Genomic DNA, 14,383 nt, shown 5'->3' on the forward strand with positions numbered 1-14,383 from the left:
CAGAGAACCCCATGGAGAGCCGCCCACACTGGGGGAGAAGTGGAAGCGTGACGGTATGCACGGAGCAGCGCCTCCCCAAGCTGTGTGACGGTGACAGGTGCTCAGGAGGCGCGGGTCACTGGGGGGGTTGCCGTGCCCCCGAGTCCACCAGGTCGTGTCTCTCGGAGTGCCATGCCATGTGCTTTGTCTCTCAGATCTGCTTGACTTGAGGACGGGGCATCGTGGAGGCCCACTCAGCTGAGCAGATGAAGGAAATGGGGTCTGTCCCCAACGGAGCATGTGCAGCCTTAAAAGGAAGGAACTTCTCCCACCTGCTTCAACAGGGATTAAGGACATGAGGTTGAGAGGAACGAGCCGGTCACAGAGAACACACCCTGTGTGATTCCCCTACACGAGGCGCCTGAAGTCACTGACACGGAGGGAGGACTGAGTGCTCGGTGAGGGCGCAGAAGGAAGGCCCTCCCCGGCGGCTGCAGCGCCCGTGACACTGTCCCGGCTGTGCGGACCCTCAAGCCTGTCCTTCAGGCGCGTTCTGTCCTCCTGCACCGTCAGCCACTCCCGCTCACATCCTGCAGCACCGTCAGGTGCAAATCGTGTGCATCTTAACGGACAAGATTGGTGAGGTCCCGAGAGCCAGGCCGCACGCACCTGGGGATGGACTCGCCTGCACTCCGCCCGTCCGCCGGCCCCCAGCACCTCACCCACGCCTCTTTCTTCGGTGGCATGTTTGTCCCAATGACCTAGATCTTTAGGAACCGTTGTTAAATATTTCATGGTGGCTGAAATAATGATTTGTTGGACTACGACTCACAGCTTATATAATCATCAACTTTTGAGTGTTTTAATACCTAGAACTTCTCCTTTGAAGTAAAACTTCTTAGGGAGCCATGTGTGAATTCCAGGTGTGAATCATGAGGTCGCCCGGAGCTGAGACAACTCTTCTTCCTCAGTCCTTGCTCCGGGCCTGCGGCATCGATCACAAGAGTGACACATCCAATCAGTGTCCAGATGTCAGAATCACCTGTGTGTCCCCAGTAAACCTCCTCCAGTAGAAATCATCACATTGCTATCCGTATTTCCATCTCGGTGCACAAATCAGTGGCGTTTGTCAGAAAGTGTCTGAGGTGACGGACGTCCCTTCCAAAGCCCAGCGGCCAGCGTCAGGTGCCCTCTTTCCCTAATAGCCATCGGAGACCCTGTGCGAGGGGACAGTTGAACGTCCACCACCATCTAAGAGGACAGTTTCCACTCGGCCACAGCGATCCACGTGCAGGTGGCACTTCCACGGGAGCCTCAGCCTGTCCCTTCCCCACGAAGGCAACACAGAGGCTACGGGGCTAGTGAGCAAAGCCACACGGGAACGGATGCTGGCAGAACACAAGGATGAACATCTGGGATAACAGACGCGCCTTGTAATCGTCCTGAGACACACACAGGCGGGACTGGAGACGAGACGGAGTCGTGAGGAACAGCCCGGCCCCAGAGCTTGGCAGGTGCGGAACGCACACGGAGTGTGATGGGGAGACATTGCACCACACCCTCGGGACAGAGATCACCACCTGTGGGAAGGACGGGGTGGGGCACGAGCCCTGCTCCCAGGGGAGGGGCAACAGGGTGACGGGCCTGCCCGGCAGACAGGGACAGACACCACAGAGTCCTAGGTGAGGGGTCACCCGGCAGAGCGTGGGAAAACCAAGATCCCAAACATCTGAGGGGGGCAGGTTAGGTCTGGAAAGAGGGAGTCTCATGGAGGCCGTGATTCCCTGGGATGGCAGAGGCCGGGGAGGGGACAGTCCAGCCCGTGCACCGTCGGGTCACGCGGAGACCTGTTCAAAGTGCCCCCCTGATGCACGCCCCCACCTTCCAACCCTGCTGGGAATCTACCCGGGCCGACCGCTCCCGTTCTCTGTTGGGTTCCCCCCTTCCTCGAGGAAAGCGCTCCCCGTGACCTTTGCCGCGTCCTCTGTGACTCCCCTCCTGACACTGCTGCCTCACGCCGGGAAGCCTGATTCTCTGGCTCATATTTGAAGCCACTTTTTCCTCTTCGGCAAACAGCAGAATGATAACTTCCTAAGTTTTATTTATGTGAAAGCTCGGCACTGTTACCTTGCCAGGACGTTGAGAACGTCTGAGTCTCCCAACAGCTCTGAGTGTGTCTGTCCCCCAGGGACACGTACTGGAAGGCCGAGCATCTGCTCCAGGAAGGCTGTTTGCATGAGTGTGGTCTCGAGCCTGCAGCAAGTCCGCAGGGGCTCACACGTGCCAAGGGGGGCTTCCAGGCTGTGAAGGGCACCTCCTTTTCTCTGCTGTTAGAAATGTTTTATTTGGAAATTCCCGTGTTCTGACAAGGACACATACTCTCTTAGGCATAAACAAAGTGAATTTCCCACAGAGCTGGTAAAGGTTTTCCCTGTGAAATTAATATAGAAAACTAAAGTAGAAATAAGTGTATTAGATGGGGCGCCCGGGCGGCTCAGTGGGTTAAGCGTCTGACTTCAGGTCATGATCTCACAGTTTGTGAGTTCGAGCCCCACGTCAGGCTCTGTGCTGACAGCTGGGAGCCTGGAGCCTGCTTTGATTCTGTGTGTGTCTCTCTCTCTGCCCCTCCCCTGCTCCCACTCTGTCTCTCGCTCGCTCAAAAATAAACATTTAAAAAATTTAAAAAAATAAATAAATACAGAAACCAAGTTCAGGTGAGGCCTCATCCTGGGCAGCCAGTCAGTCTGACCTTTGTCCCTTAATGGACTGGGGACAATTACAGAGGGGGACATGGGCCCAGGCTATGGGCTTGTGTCACTTGCCCACAGCACTTGGTGGGCTGGCCGGGCTCTTGGGTCCTATTCTGTCATTCACAGGCTCAGGCCGGTTCTTTCTTTAACTCAGGATGTGCAGGCCCTGTGTTTAGACCAGTGACCAGACACACGGGCAACCTGTGCTCACCGCTCCACACGGCCGGGTGTCCACACAGTGACGAACACGGAGGAGGCACCGTGGACGGAGGAGAGGGTCTCTGAGGCGGGGCTGCCCGGGTCCTGGCTTTCATTCCACATCCAGTCGTCTGTGATCCTCAGCAAGTGTCCTGCCGGCGACCCCAGCACTGGCACCCGGGCCTCGGTGGGGATGCCCCTGTGCAGGTACGCAGGTGAATAGCGGTGCACGGCACCTGCTGCTATTGTCACATGAAGGTTCGCTGGGGAAGACCCAACAAGACAGCTCGGTGCACAGACGCTACATGAAGTCTGTTTCTGTTCAACTACAACAAGCACCCATCCACCCATTAAATTCTTTTTTCACTTTTTGAGAGAGATCATGAGTAGGGGTGAGAGGAAGAGGGAGACGGAGAGAGAGAGAGAATCCCAAGCAAGCTCCACACTCAGCACAGAGCCCCACATGGGGCTCGAACCCACAAAGTGGGAGATCATGACCTGAGCTGAAATCAACAGACGCTCAACCGACTGAGCCCCCAGGCGCCCTGGCACCTTTTAAAGAAAGGCTGTGCTCCTTCTGGGTGGGCACCGTCTGTAGCCCAGCCCCGCGAGGGCGGCCAGGGCACCAACGTCCACGTGAACAGGCGGTGACGGCCGGACAGTGTCCTCTGAAGGCTCAGAAGGGGGACGTGTCAGCCCAGGCCTGGGCCAGGCTGAATGACACCTGCACTGTTTGTGTTTCAGGCAGAACCGACGGGTGCAGCTCGTCCTTAAAAACCACATTTGTCCCACTTAAGTTACATTCCTGCTACCTGAGCTGGTGGCCTTCAGCGCACTGGCTTCTGTGTTCCGCGTCCTCATGCCCAGGCCCGGTTGGCCACGCCGACCTTTGCCCTCAAGCCCCATCCCTGGCCCCCTGCTCCTGCACACGCTCCCTCTCATTCCTTCCTTTCCTGTTTCCAGAAGGGTCCGCCACCTGCTGGCACAGCTCTGTGCTTAGGGACAGCAGCTATAAAACCCCTCTTTGCACCTTTACAGTTTCTGGTGGAGGTGATGCAGCCTCAGAAGTGACTGAGCCTCCTATCACGACAGAAGCTCATCGACGCCTCGGCACAGACCCCTGGAGCAGGAAGGGGTGAACCCGATCCAGCTGGACGCTGTGTGGCCTTCAGCAGATCCCTGTCTGTGCAGAATTTCCTGACTTGCCCCACCTGCACGCTGGGTCTGTCCTCCATCCACCCCCTGCCCTGCACACGGCAGGCCCTGAGACAAGGGACCAATGGAGAAGGTCCCCACGCAAGGCACGGCATCTGCCCTCTGCAGCAACTTCCCATCTTCCCAAGGAGTGGGCAGGCCGTCACCGGGAGACAGCGCTGTCCTCTGTTGAGCGGGGATGGGGATAGGAGGTTCCTGTTCTTGCAGGCGGTGGTGTGCTGATGTCCACCTTCCTGCGGGCCACAGTGCCTTGGCTCTCAGGGCCGCTTGGCGTGGGGTCCCCGCCACCGTCGCTGGCAGCAGCCGATGGCGGGGTGTTGCGGGAGCTGGGCTCTGGGGGCGCTGGCCTCTGCTCAGTGCCTGCACCACCTGTCACGGCTCAACCCTCTGGGTGTCATCAGAGTGCTCCTGTGCAGGACCCGCTGGTGGGGAAGCAGGACCTGTGAGAAGCCCATCCTCCAGCCCCAGAAACTCAGGGCAGCTCGGGCAGATCAAATTCCTGTCCCCGGGGACTGGCTCCTTTTGTGTGGGATGAACACGGAAAGTCTGAGTTTGAAGGCAAGTTTATCTCTTTCACTTTATTTTTTTTTTTAATTTTTTTTTTCAACGTTTTTTTTTTGGGGGGGGGGACAGAGAGAGACAGAGCATGAACGGGGGAGGGACAGAGAGAGAGGGAGACACAGAATCGGAAGCAGGCTCCAGGCTCCGAGCCATCAGCCCAGAGCCCGACGCGGGGCTCGAACTCACGGACCGCGAGATCGTGACCTGGCTGAAGTCGGACGCTTAACCGACTGCGCCACCCAGGCGCCCCATCTTTCACTTTATTTTTTACACCAAGGTCTTGCAAAGGAAGTGTCTGGAAATCCCAAAGGCAGCCGTGGGTTCCCATAAGGTGATGGGGCAGCAGCTCACGGCACTGGTAATGCCACGGCTGTTAGAAATCCACTCAGACTCTTCGGGAGAGAGGAGCCACCAGGGGTCACTGAGCCCCTTCTAAGAAAGCCCGTGGGCTCCTGTGGTGTCGTCACTGTGGGGTGACACAGCTCGCTGAGCAGGCAGGGTGCAGCTCTATATTCGTGGCCTCCTCTTGTTCCCACCAGTTTAAAAATCAGAAACCAAAAATAAGCTACTCCTCACAATGTGCAGATTCTCTTACCTCTGGGACATGAGTAGCCTGTGCTCGAGCGGAAGGCAGGCTGCCTGGAGGCCTCGAGCTGCCATCAGGACAGCACACAACCAGCTGTGAAACCCCGGCACACGCTTGCAGGCTGAGTCAGGAACTGGAGGTGCCCAGGGAACTGCCACGCAGGAGCCTGCCCACGGGAGCTGCCCCATGGGAGCCGCCCCATGAGAGCCTTCCCATGGGAGCCACCCCACGAGAACCTCCCCATGGGAGCTGCCGCTCCGGAGCCACCATGAAGTGTGGACTTGGAAGCTTAACGCTCGGTTGCTGGGCAACAAGAAAACGGACACACTGGATTCATCAAAATTGAAACCTTCTGGCATCAAAGGACATTTTCACGGGAGTACAAGGTGAAGACAGCCTACAGACGGGAGAGAACACCCGTGAGTTGTGTTTCTGATGTGGGGTTAGCACCCAGCATGTGTGGAGACAGAACTCGCTCAGACCAACCAGAGAGAGACACACGGCCCTCCTAAAAGATGGGAAAGGACTTGAACTGACATCTCCCCAGAGAAGGTGCACGAGTGGCCAACCTCAGAAACGATGCTGGACTCCACTAGGCATCAGGGACATTCACATAAAAACCGGAGGAGACCCCGCCTCCCACCCATGAGGGGGCTGTGATTTCACAAAACAGAAAATAACAGATGGGCGAGGGTAGGGAGGAACCAGAGCTCTCGTGCGCTGGTGGGAAGTCAGCCCAGCGGCCCCCGGGACACGCCCAGAACCGCTGAGCACACGCTTGTGCACCAGCGCTCGCAGCAGCTGGAAGGCAGAACCAGCCATGTGTCTGTGGACAGGGGCTGAACACAACCTGGTGTGTCCACACAACAGGACAGTGCTCATCTGTGCCACATGGATGGACCCTGCACATGTGGCACTAAGGGAAGGAGGCCAGACACGAAGCCACTTCTGCGTGGTGCTCGGGACACATCCACGCAGACAGAAGGTAGACTCAGGGTGGGGGGTGAGGGACGGGGACTCTCCCCTTCCGTGTTTACTGGAAACAGGGCTTCCGTGGGGCATCACGGGAAGTGCTGGGGACAGGCGGAGGGGACGGCCGTGCACACGTTTCATTCTATCGTGTAGAAGCTGAGTGACGTGAGCTTCGCATTAAGCACCCCGGGCCTCAGTTTCCCCATGTCTACAGCCATGATGACATTCTCCCTCCACAGAGAAAGTGGCAGAGAGAACGCCCACTCTCTCAAGTCTCCTTGCAAAGATCATGTACAAGGAGCGCCTGGCTGGCTCAGTCGGGGGGGAGCATGTGACTGTGATCTTGTGGTTGTGAGTTCAAGCCCCACGTTGGGTATAGAGATTACTTTGAAAAAAAGGACGTGCACATCAGCAAAGCTTCCAGAAACAGCTAACTGCAGGGAGCATTTGTTAACGGACAGCCAGATGCTGGTGTGGGTGACGACCCACAGATGGAACCAGGCTTCCCAACGCCAGGAACGCAGGTCCGGTGTTGTTACGGCCATCGGAATGGCGCCGACAGTTATGTAACCTCTCTAAAGAAAGGGCCGTCACCATGGCGCAGCCATAATCAAGAAGAGGGAGTCTAATGGGACAGAAAGTTCTTAGGAAACAGTAACTCTGTGACGCTGGCACCCTCCGCCGTGGGCTTGGGAGCACGAGCCGTGCAGCACTGTGTGTTACATAATTGTCCGTCCCTAGTCCAGAATATCTCATTCACCCCAGGCCCCGACATTAACGGAGATCTGTGCTCCAGCAAGAGGCCCGTGGACATGGCTGATGATGGACCCAGGTCTTCGGAATGGAGTTGACAGGGAGGCTACCGCTTCCCTGGAGGAGGAGCTGACGACCACGGGGTCAGACTGAGGCCAGCGGACGAGAAGCCGGGGTGGCTTCATGGGGGTCAGGCTGGGACCAGTCTTAAGTCTGGAGACAGCGGGACCATGGCTGGCATACCCTACTCGCCCCATGTGGGGGAGCGAGCGTTTCTCGGATCGTGGAGGTGCCCTGGTGGCTGTGGGCCAGCTGGCTGCGCTCCACGGGCAGGTTCGCCATAGCCTTTCTTCTGGAAATGGGAGTGCGATGACGTCCCAGCTGGAAGGATGGCAGGTGAGCTGGAGAGTCCCGTGCTCCTCACTGAGCTGCCGCAGCCACAAGCTGGGGCACCAGGAGCCTTCCAGGAGTAGGCATCCAACACTGTGCCGGGGGTCCTGCGATGACCCCAGACCTACCGACCTCACGGAGCCCCCCCCCCCCACAGCTGGGCTCGCCGGGGCGGAGTGCCAGCGGCACATGACCGCCGTCTCTGCCCTGGTGACGTCCTCTCCACAGCGCTGGGCCTGAGGGATGGGGCACGGCTGCCTGCACCGCTCAGAGATTCGGTTCAACTGCGTCTTCCGTCAGTGTGAACACTGGCTCTGGACACGTGACCCCCAACGGGCTCAAAACCAAGACAAGGACGTCACCTGGACCCCTGAAGGCTACTTCATTTTTTTCTTTTTTTTTTGTCTTTCAAATTTAAAGAAAAAATTTATTGAAGATCTGAAACACAATTCCTAAAAGATTGCCTTTTCCAGAAAACTGTAGCTACACAACGCATTACGTCTATCATGTTAACACGTGCATTAGACACAAATACAAAACCATGAAACAGGCCACCAGTCTTCAGCAGTCGGAGCAAAGGGACGATGCCTAAGGAACAGCATGGACGGCCTACAGGATGGGCTCTTTAAGCACCATAAAAACGGAGCACAGACGGATGAGCGTGTTCAGGTGTATACACTGAATTGAACCTTTGGCACTAGGAGTCAGAGCAGTTTGTCATACGGCATTAACACGTATTATAAAATTGCATGGTGTCAAAGGGATAGAACCAGCAGCATTCAAAAGCAGCTTTGTTGTCTAGGCAATGAAACACTACAGTATGTCTCTCATTGTCCATCACTGAATACATTGGTAGTGACTTTGAAATGAAAAAAAAAAGGAAAAAAGGGGCCATAACCCCTTTTATTTTCTCTGTTTAGGATCAAACAGAAAGCAAACACCAATTCTCTTGTACACTAACGTTTGCAAAGTACATCATTTGTATAAGAGGAGGACCGAACCAAAATGTGTTTACAGAAATCCAAACAGAGTGTCAGCGCCTCGCCTCACACAGCCTTCCGATGGTACTCGGGGCGGGGGCTGGGGGGCGACTTCATAATCGCTAGCACTAAACAAGGGTGCAGAATTCTTTGCCAGGTACTTTAGGAAATCATGGAGAGAATTCAGCAACAATGCGGGACTCTTGTCATCCAGAGGCGTAGAGGCCAACATGGCTGCAGTTCGTACAAACCACCTCGGTGGATGCGGTGCCCTGTGCACCTGGGACGTGGGCACGTCCGGGTGGCCTGCGAGCATCTCCGCGTACTGCGGCCTCTCAAATTTGCAGAGCAGCTGAGTCCCCAGCATCACATGGAGGTACTCCTTTATCCCGGCCACCACCTCGTTCACAGCCGACTCATTATCTGTGTCTCCTCGAGGTTTCTTGTAATTTGCATAATCCTCTGGAACGGAATCCACGTTCTTCTTGGCAGGAAGATAAAAGCTGTTTCTGCCAGGGAATTAAGTCCCAACCGTCCACAAGCCGTGGTTTCAGTTCTTCGGGAATCTTTACTTCCGCTTCAACTCTGTTCATGGATGTTTCCTCATCCTCAACCGAGAATTCGGAATGAGGAAACCATTCATTCTCTACCGAGTGGTAGGATCCACTCGGGCCCTTTTCTTGCGAGGAGGCTGAGGTGTCTCCATTTCCAGGTGTTCTCTGTTTGTTCTTTTTGGTTTCCACTTCAACGCTTTTCTGCCGCAGGCCGGCCGTCTTCTTCCCCGGGGCAGTGCCTCTCGTCTCCCCTCTGCACACCAGTCCTGTTCTCGCTGTTTCTGCCGCCTGGAGCCCACGTGTTTGAGTGCTCCGCTTTCTGGCACCCGTTCGTCCCAGTTTTTATTCCAACCATTGTAGCGTATAAAGCATGTCGCTAGTCTGTCCTTTATGGCACCCTTCACGCACTTTGCCTCACGGAGAAGAGGCCCAGGAAAGCACAGCACTCGCTCGCCCTCCCGGAATTGGGGCTCCTGTTTCGGCACCACTTACAAGCGGTTCGCCCCCGCCTCCCCCTTCTCCCACCGCCTCCTCCCTACCCCACCCAGCTCCGTGTCAGACGCACCATCAGGCACCACCAGCTCCCCATCCCGGGCCCGACCTGCCAGCGCCCGCTGACCTCACACGCAGCCGAAGGCAACTTCATTTCTGGGATGAGCCACTCAGCAGGCCGAGGGGGCAGCAAAGGGGTTGCGGGGGGAGAGATTGGGAGAGAGAGGGGGAGTAGGGAAGGGAGGGAGACAGGGACTTAGGGGGAGAGAGGGTGCAGGGGAGACAGGGAGGGACAAAGGAAGAGAGGGGGAGGTTGGGAGAGCGAGGGGGCGTGGGGGGCAGAGACAGAGAGGAGGTGAGCCTGCTGTCGCTCGAGCGTCCCCGTCCCTGAGAACAGGTTGGGGAAGACAAGAGCACAGACGTTCTGGAAGGGGCTGCGGGCACATGTACCTCGGCTTGGCTCAGGCGCCTCCCGCTCACACCGTCACGTGGAACGCCCCGTGGCCCGTCCACGTGCCTCCCTCCCTCCGTTGTCCTCTCTCCGCTCCACCGGGTCGGCTGTATGGATGACAAATGCCGTGGCACCAACGCTCTTGGCCACGGAGCTCAGCAGCCACGCTTCAGTTTCAGAAACGCGACCTCCTTTACTCGCTCTCAGACGCCTCAAGTACACCTGCGTCCACGTCCGCCCTCGTCTTTCCTTCTGGGGCATGTTTGGCCCACACCCTGAGGCCGGGGAGGAGGCGTCACCACAGGGCTCCTCCCGAGGACGCACCTACTGTCCGTGGAGCCGTGCCCTGCCTTCCGCGGCCAGAGGCCCGGGTCCGTGTGTGTGGACAGGTGGCTCGGGCTCCTGGGTCTTTTACTTTAGGGATAATTTGAGCACCTTCCTCGTTGGAAACTGGTAACAGTTTCCGTGAGTGTCTCTGGAGGTTCCATCAACCGATTTGCTCCTTCTTCGTTAACTAATTTAGAATACGATTAAATGCTGGTTAAAAAGTTCACGTCCAGCTGCTTCTGGCGGCTCAGCCGAGAGGCAGATGTGGAATCACAGAGACGCACCAGGCGCACTGAAGGCCACCAGGGCGAGCTCGGGACGAAGGAACCAGGGCGGGGGGGGGGGGCACTGTGTCCCCTGTGGCACACTCCTGACTTGGGCCTAACCCACAGCCCATTCGCGGAACGCGGCCTCGGAGCCGACAGGAGATGAGTTCCTTCACCTCGGCTTTTCCGGGAGAAGGAGGCAGGAAGAGGACGGGCAAACCTTGTCAGAAAGCGGTGGGACGCCAGTTTTGGAGCCGCGGGAGCATCATGGAGTCCGGCACCTGCACACAGGGTGCAGAGTGCTCGCTGTGCCCGCAACCCCGCGCCCCTCCGGTTCTCGTGGCGTGCTGGCTGAGGCACCGCCCCAGCCAAAGGGTCCAGAGACATTTTCAATGACTAATAAGGGAAAATTCATTCCTCAGTTATCACTCCCTTAACCAGAAAATTCGGTTAAGACGAACATAATTTTCTGGGAGGCAATTACCCGTTCCTGACTTGTAAGAAAAGGCACACAGTGTTCACACCCGGTATTTGCAAAAGCAAAAATAAATAAATTCTCCATTCAGAGGTTAGTCCCCAGGGCTCTTTGTTTAAACAGAGCCTCGACCCTAAGAACTCTCCTGAGATCCAGATTCCCCGTCCGGTCTTTCCAACCTTTTCTGTGTCTCACGGCCTGTAATACACGTGGAGTGTCAGCTCAAAGGGGGTTTGTCGACAACCGCTGTGCCCCCGTCCTGCTGCGGGAGGCCCTCTGCTCCGCTCCGCTCTCAGTCGTCACCTACACACACCGCACACGGCCCTGCCAGGGCCCCAAGCAACGTGCCCCTGGGCTCCCTATGTCACCTGCCCTCGTCTCTGCCCTGCTGCCCTGGAGGGAGGCTCGGGGAGGCCGTCAGCAGCTTCGGGGTCTGCGAAGGGGCAGGTCAGGTGGAGATGTGCTCAGTTGGATTTGCTGGGACTTTTCTATGTGTCTCCCTCTCATCTCTGAGTGCAGGTGGGTTTTCGGATTTCCAACTGTATTGTTATCATGAAGGCAGCCCTGCAAACCATCCAAGCTCCCAGCCTTTCAGAGCGTGTGTCTGCCCCTGTGACCCACCACCTGCTAGGTCTCTCTGTCCTCGTGGGAGGAAAATGAAACGTGTCCAGCCTGTACACATGCCGCCAAGATACTGAGATGAACGCTTGCCCCAAAGTCATGTGCCACATCTCACACTGTCTGGTTCAGATTTCCCAGCTCCTCCCATCATTAACACAGACGACCAAAAGTTCACCAAACGTTAACACATGAGAACAGATGCGTTTTGATCTGTTGAGAGCTGGCACCCGCCAAAGGCATACTCTGACATCACGTATGCGGTTGGGTGTTACGAAGGCACGAGCCCACGTCAGCAGGTACTCCAGCAGATGCTGCTAGAACACCCACCGTGTGAAATCCCGCTGCAGGCTGGCTTCCCAAGGCATCGCCCACACTCCCACAGAACGCGCTGGGTTAGGAGGTTTGCGGGATTTAAGCAGGAAATGTTGCTCGTTCCTCCCCTGCCCCCCAAGGGCCAATATATCCATCATCCAGAAGGAGTGGTAATGTGACCCATGGTCAACATATCAGTGCAGATAAAATGCCAAACACAAACGTAAAATTATCTCAAGTCCCCCCGCTCTCGGGATCCCTTCTCTGCTGGTGGCTAGAGTCCCCCGGATTCCGCACCCCTCCATCGCCACCTCCTGTGTCTGTCCTAGATCGGCTGTCCCCTCCACTGCCCTGTCACACACCTCATGACCCACGCGCCTAGACAGCATTTACATTCAGGCTGTGATTTTATCACTCCCTGAAGATAAAAATGTCAACAGATTCTGACAATTTCAGTTGTACTTAAAAAGTAGACACAGAACATTATTTCATTAAACTCAATAAAAAGATGTTAGAAACTGACTTTTGGATTTAGCTGTGTCCCGTGTGGTGCGTCCTAATTTCATCAGAAAACAAGGCAAACTGTTGGATCTGTTTCCAAACAACATGTGCTCGTGGGTCCCATATTTTTGTTTTTTTCTTCCTTTTTCTATAGCGCATCAGACTGACACTTTGGTTTGTCTCTAGTTCCATTAAAACTGGGTGACAACACGTGTACGTTAAACACGGAAAAACCCATCCTCTGTGGACAGTAAGCTGACCGCTCAGTGTGATGAGTCTGGAGGTTGTGTCCGAGGACCTGTTAATTGAGTGCAGTCTGGTCATCATCTGAATTGTGCGTAATGCTGTTTATAAAGCTCTTCCTTCCAATTTGGCTGCTCCTATTTGTTTGTTTATTGTTATTTGAGAGAGAGAGAGAGCATGAGCAGGGGAGAGGGGAGGAGGGAGAGAATGTTAAGCAGCTCTCATGCTCAATGCAGAGCCTGAGTCGGGGCTCGATCCCACGACCCTGGGATCATGACCTGAGCAGAAATCAAGAGTCAGGTGCCCAACCGTCTAAGCCACCCAGGCGCCCCTCATGTATTTTTAAATATTGATTCCCTACTGACATTTATAAGGAACTTATAATTTTCAGTAGGATGAATTCACATGGTTCAGGGATCACAACCCCAAGACAGAAGTATCTCTGAGAGACACAGACCACGGGCTGTAGTGATGTCCTGGCCATCTGGGCTTGGAGGCAGTGGCACATGGGACTGACGTGTTCATCCTCTGACCTCTGAGGTTTCACGTGGCACGTGGCCGGGTGGCAGTACAAACAAGGTTCCCTACCTTCACCTCTATTTGTTTGGTGTCTGGATGCTGGAACAGCAGCTTTACGCGAGCGTTTCCGTCGTCCGAAGATCCCTTAAGCTGAGAAAATTTAAATCTCCAGAGCACATTCTGAAAAGGAATGAAATTAATCGGTTATGTAGAAACGGGAGCTCATTTATTTAATTCATATTTAGTCATACGTTAAATACTCTATGTATACAGATGCAGACATTTGCTTAATTTTCTTATCGGCCCTGAGCATGTGATAACTTACCAGAATCCACCTTCCCATCCTTCATTCTGTGCACACGGACCGCCTCTGTCCGTGCACTGGGCTCCAGGCGTCCACGGCCACACTCCCCACCTGCCCCCCCGACTTTCTCCTTCCTGCACTCCGGCGGCCAGCATCATATGGTCAATGCTCCTTTCTCTGCCTATAAGACTTAAAAATCCACTCAGAGGCCACTTGTTGCTACAGAGCATGAGACACGGTCCAGAGCACAGATGGTGAAAACCTTCGATCCCGTGGACATGTTCCCACCTGGGGCTACGTGCAAATCACTCCCCATTCGTTTCTCTGGAACCAACAAGAAGAAGGTGGATGGTTACCTGTTACTACTGTTTGCTAAGGTTCTCCAGACATGAGATGTGCTTTGTAAGTTCTTGTTGTTTAATAGAAGAAAAAGTCTGCAGCTAATAAAGACCCTGCGCCTGGCTCCTCTGACCGATGGACAGACAGACGGATGGCGAGCTCAAGGGCTCCTACCGGGAGGGGGGGGTCGTCCCCCAAGATGACACACCCACACGCGGCCAGAGAGGGGTACGTGGGGCCTCGACGGGGCAGAGGGAGGACTCGAAACTGCTCTTCAGGTGAGAGCTGCGAAGTCTCGGCTCTGATCTCCTGGAACCCAGGATTTCGTGGAGCATGAGGCCAGAAAGACGAGTTCACAGCGGTGCCGACGGCTCCTCCTTGCTGCAGGCCAGCTGCTAAGTGACTCATCGTGAGGACACGAGCACGGAGGTCACACAGACCTGGCTGAAGGCCGAGCAGCGGCACCTGTACCACGGAGCCTGTCCACAGAGCCTGTCCACGGAGATCTGTGCACGGAGCCTGTCCACGGAGATCTGTGCACAGAGCCTGTCCACGGAGATCTGTCCACAGAGCTCTGTGCACAGAGCCTGTCCAC

The 14,383-nt window shown here is 55.7% G+C and overlaps 1 protein-coding gene and 1 pseudogene across 1 annotated transcript in view; both read right to left on the bottom strand.

Annotated features, from left to right (window-relative positions):
* Nucleotides 1-14,383, bottom strand: part of SNTG2 (syntrophin gamma 2) — a 128,721-nt gene that overhangs the window by 3,403 nt on the left and 110,935 nt on the right. Inside the window, 1 exon segment of the mRNA XM_049652613.1 lies at nucleotides 13,215-13,325. Within this exon segment, the coding sequence (XP_049508570.1) occupies nucleotides 13,215-13,325 (111 nt within the window).
* LOC125937781 (mortality factor 4-like protein 1) lies at nucleotides 8,451-10,142 on the bottom strand (annotated as a pseudogene).

Source organism: Panthera uncia (genome assembly GCF_023721935.1).
Source record: "Panthera uncia isolate 11264 chromosome A3 unlocalized genomic scaffold, Puncia_PCG_1.0 HiC_scaffold_12, whole genome shotgun sequence".
Classification (NCBI taxonomy): Eukaryota; Metazoa; Chordata; class Mammalia; order Carnivora; family Felidae; genus Panthera; species Panthera uncia.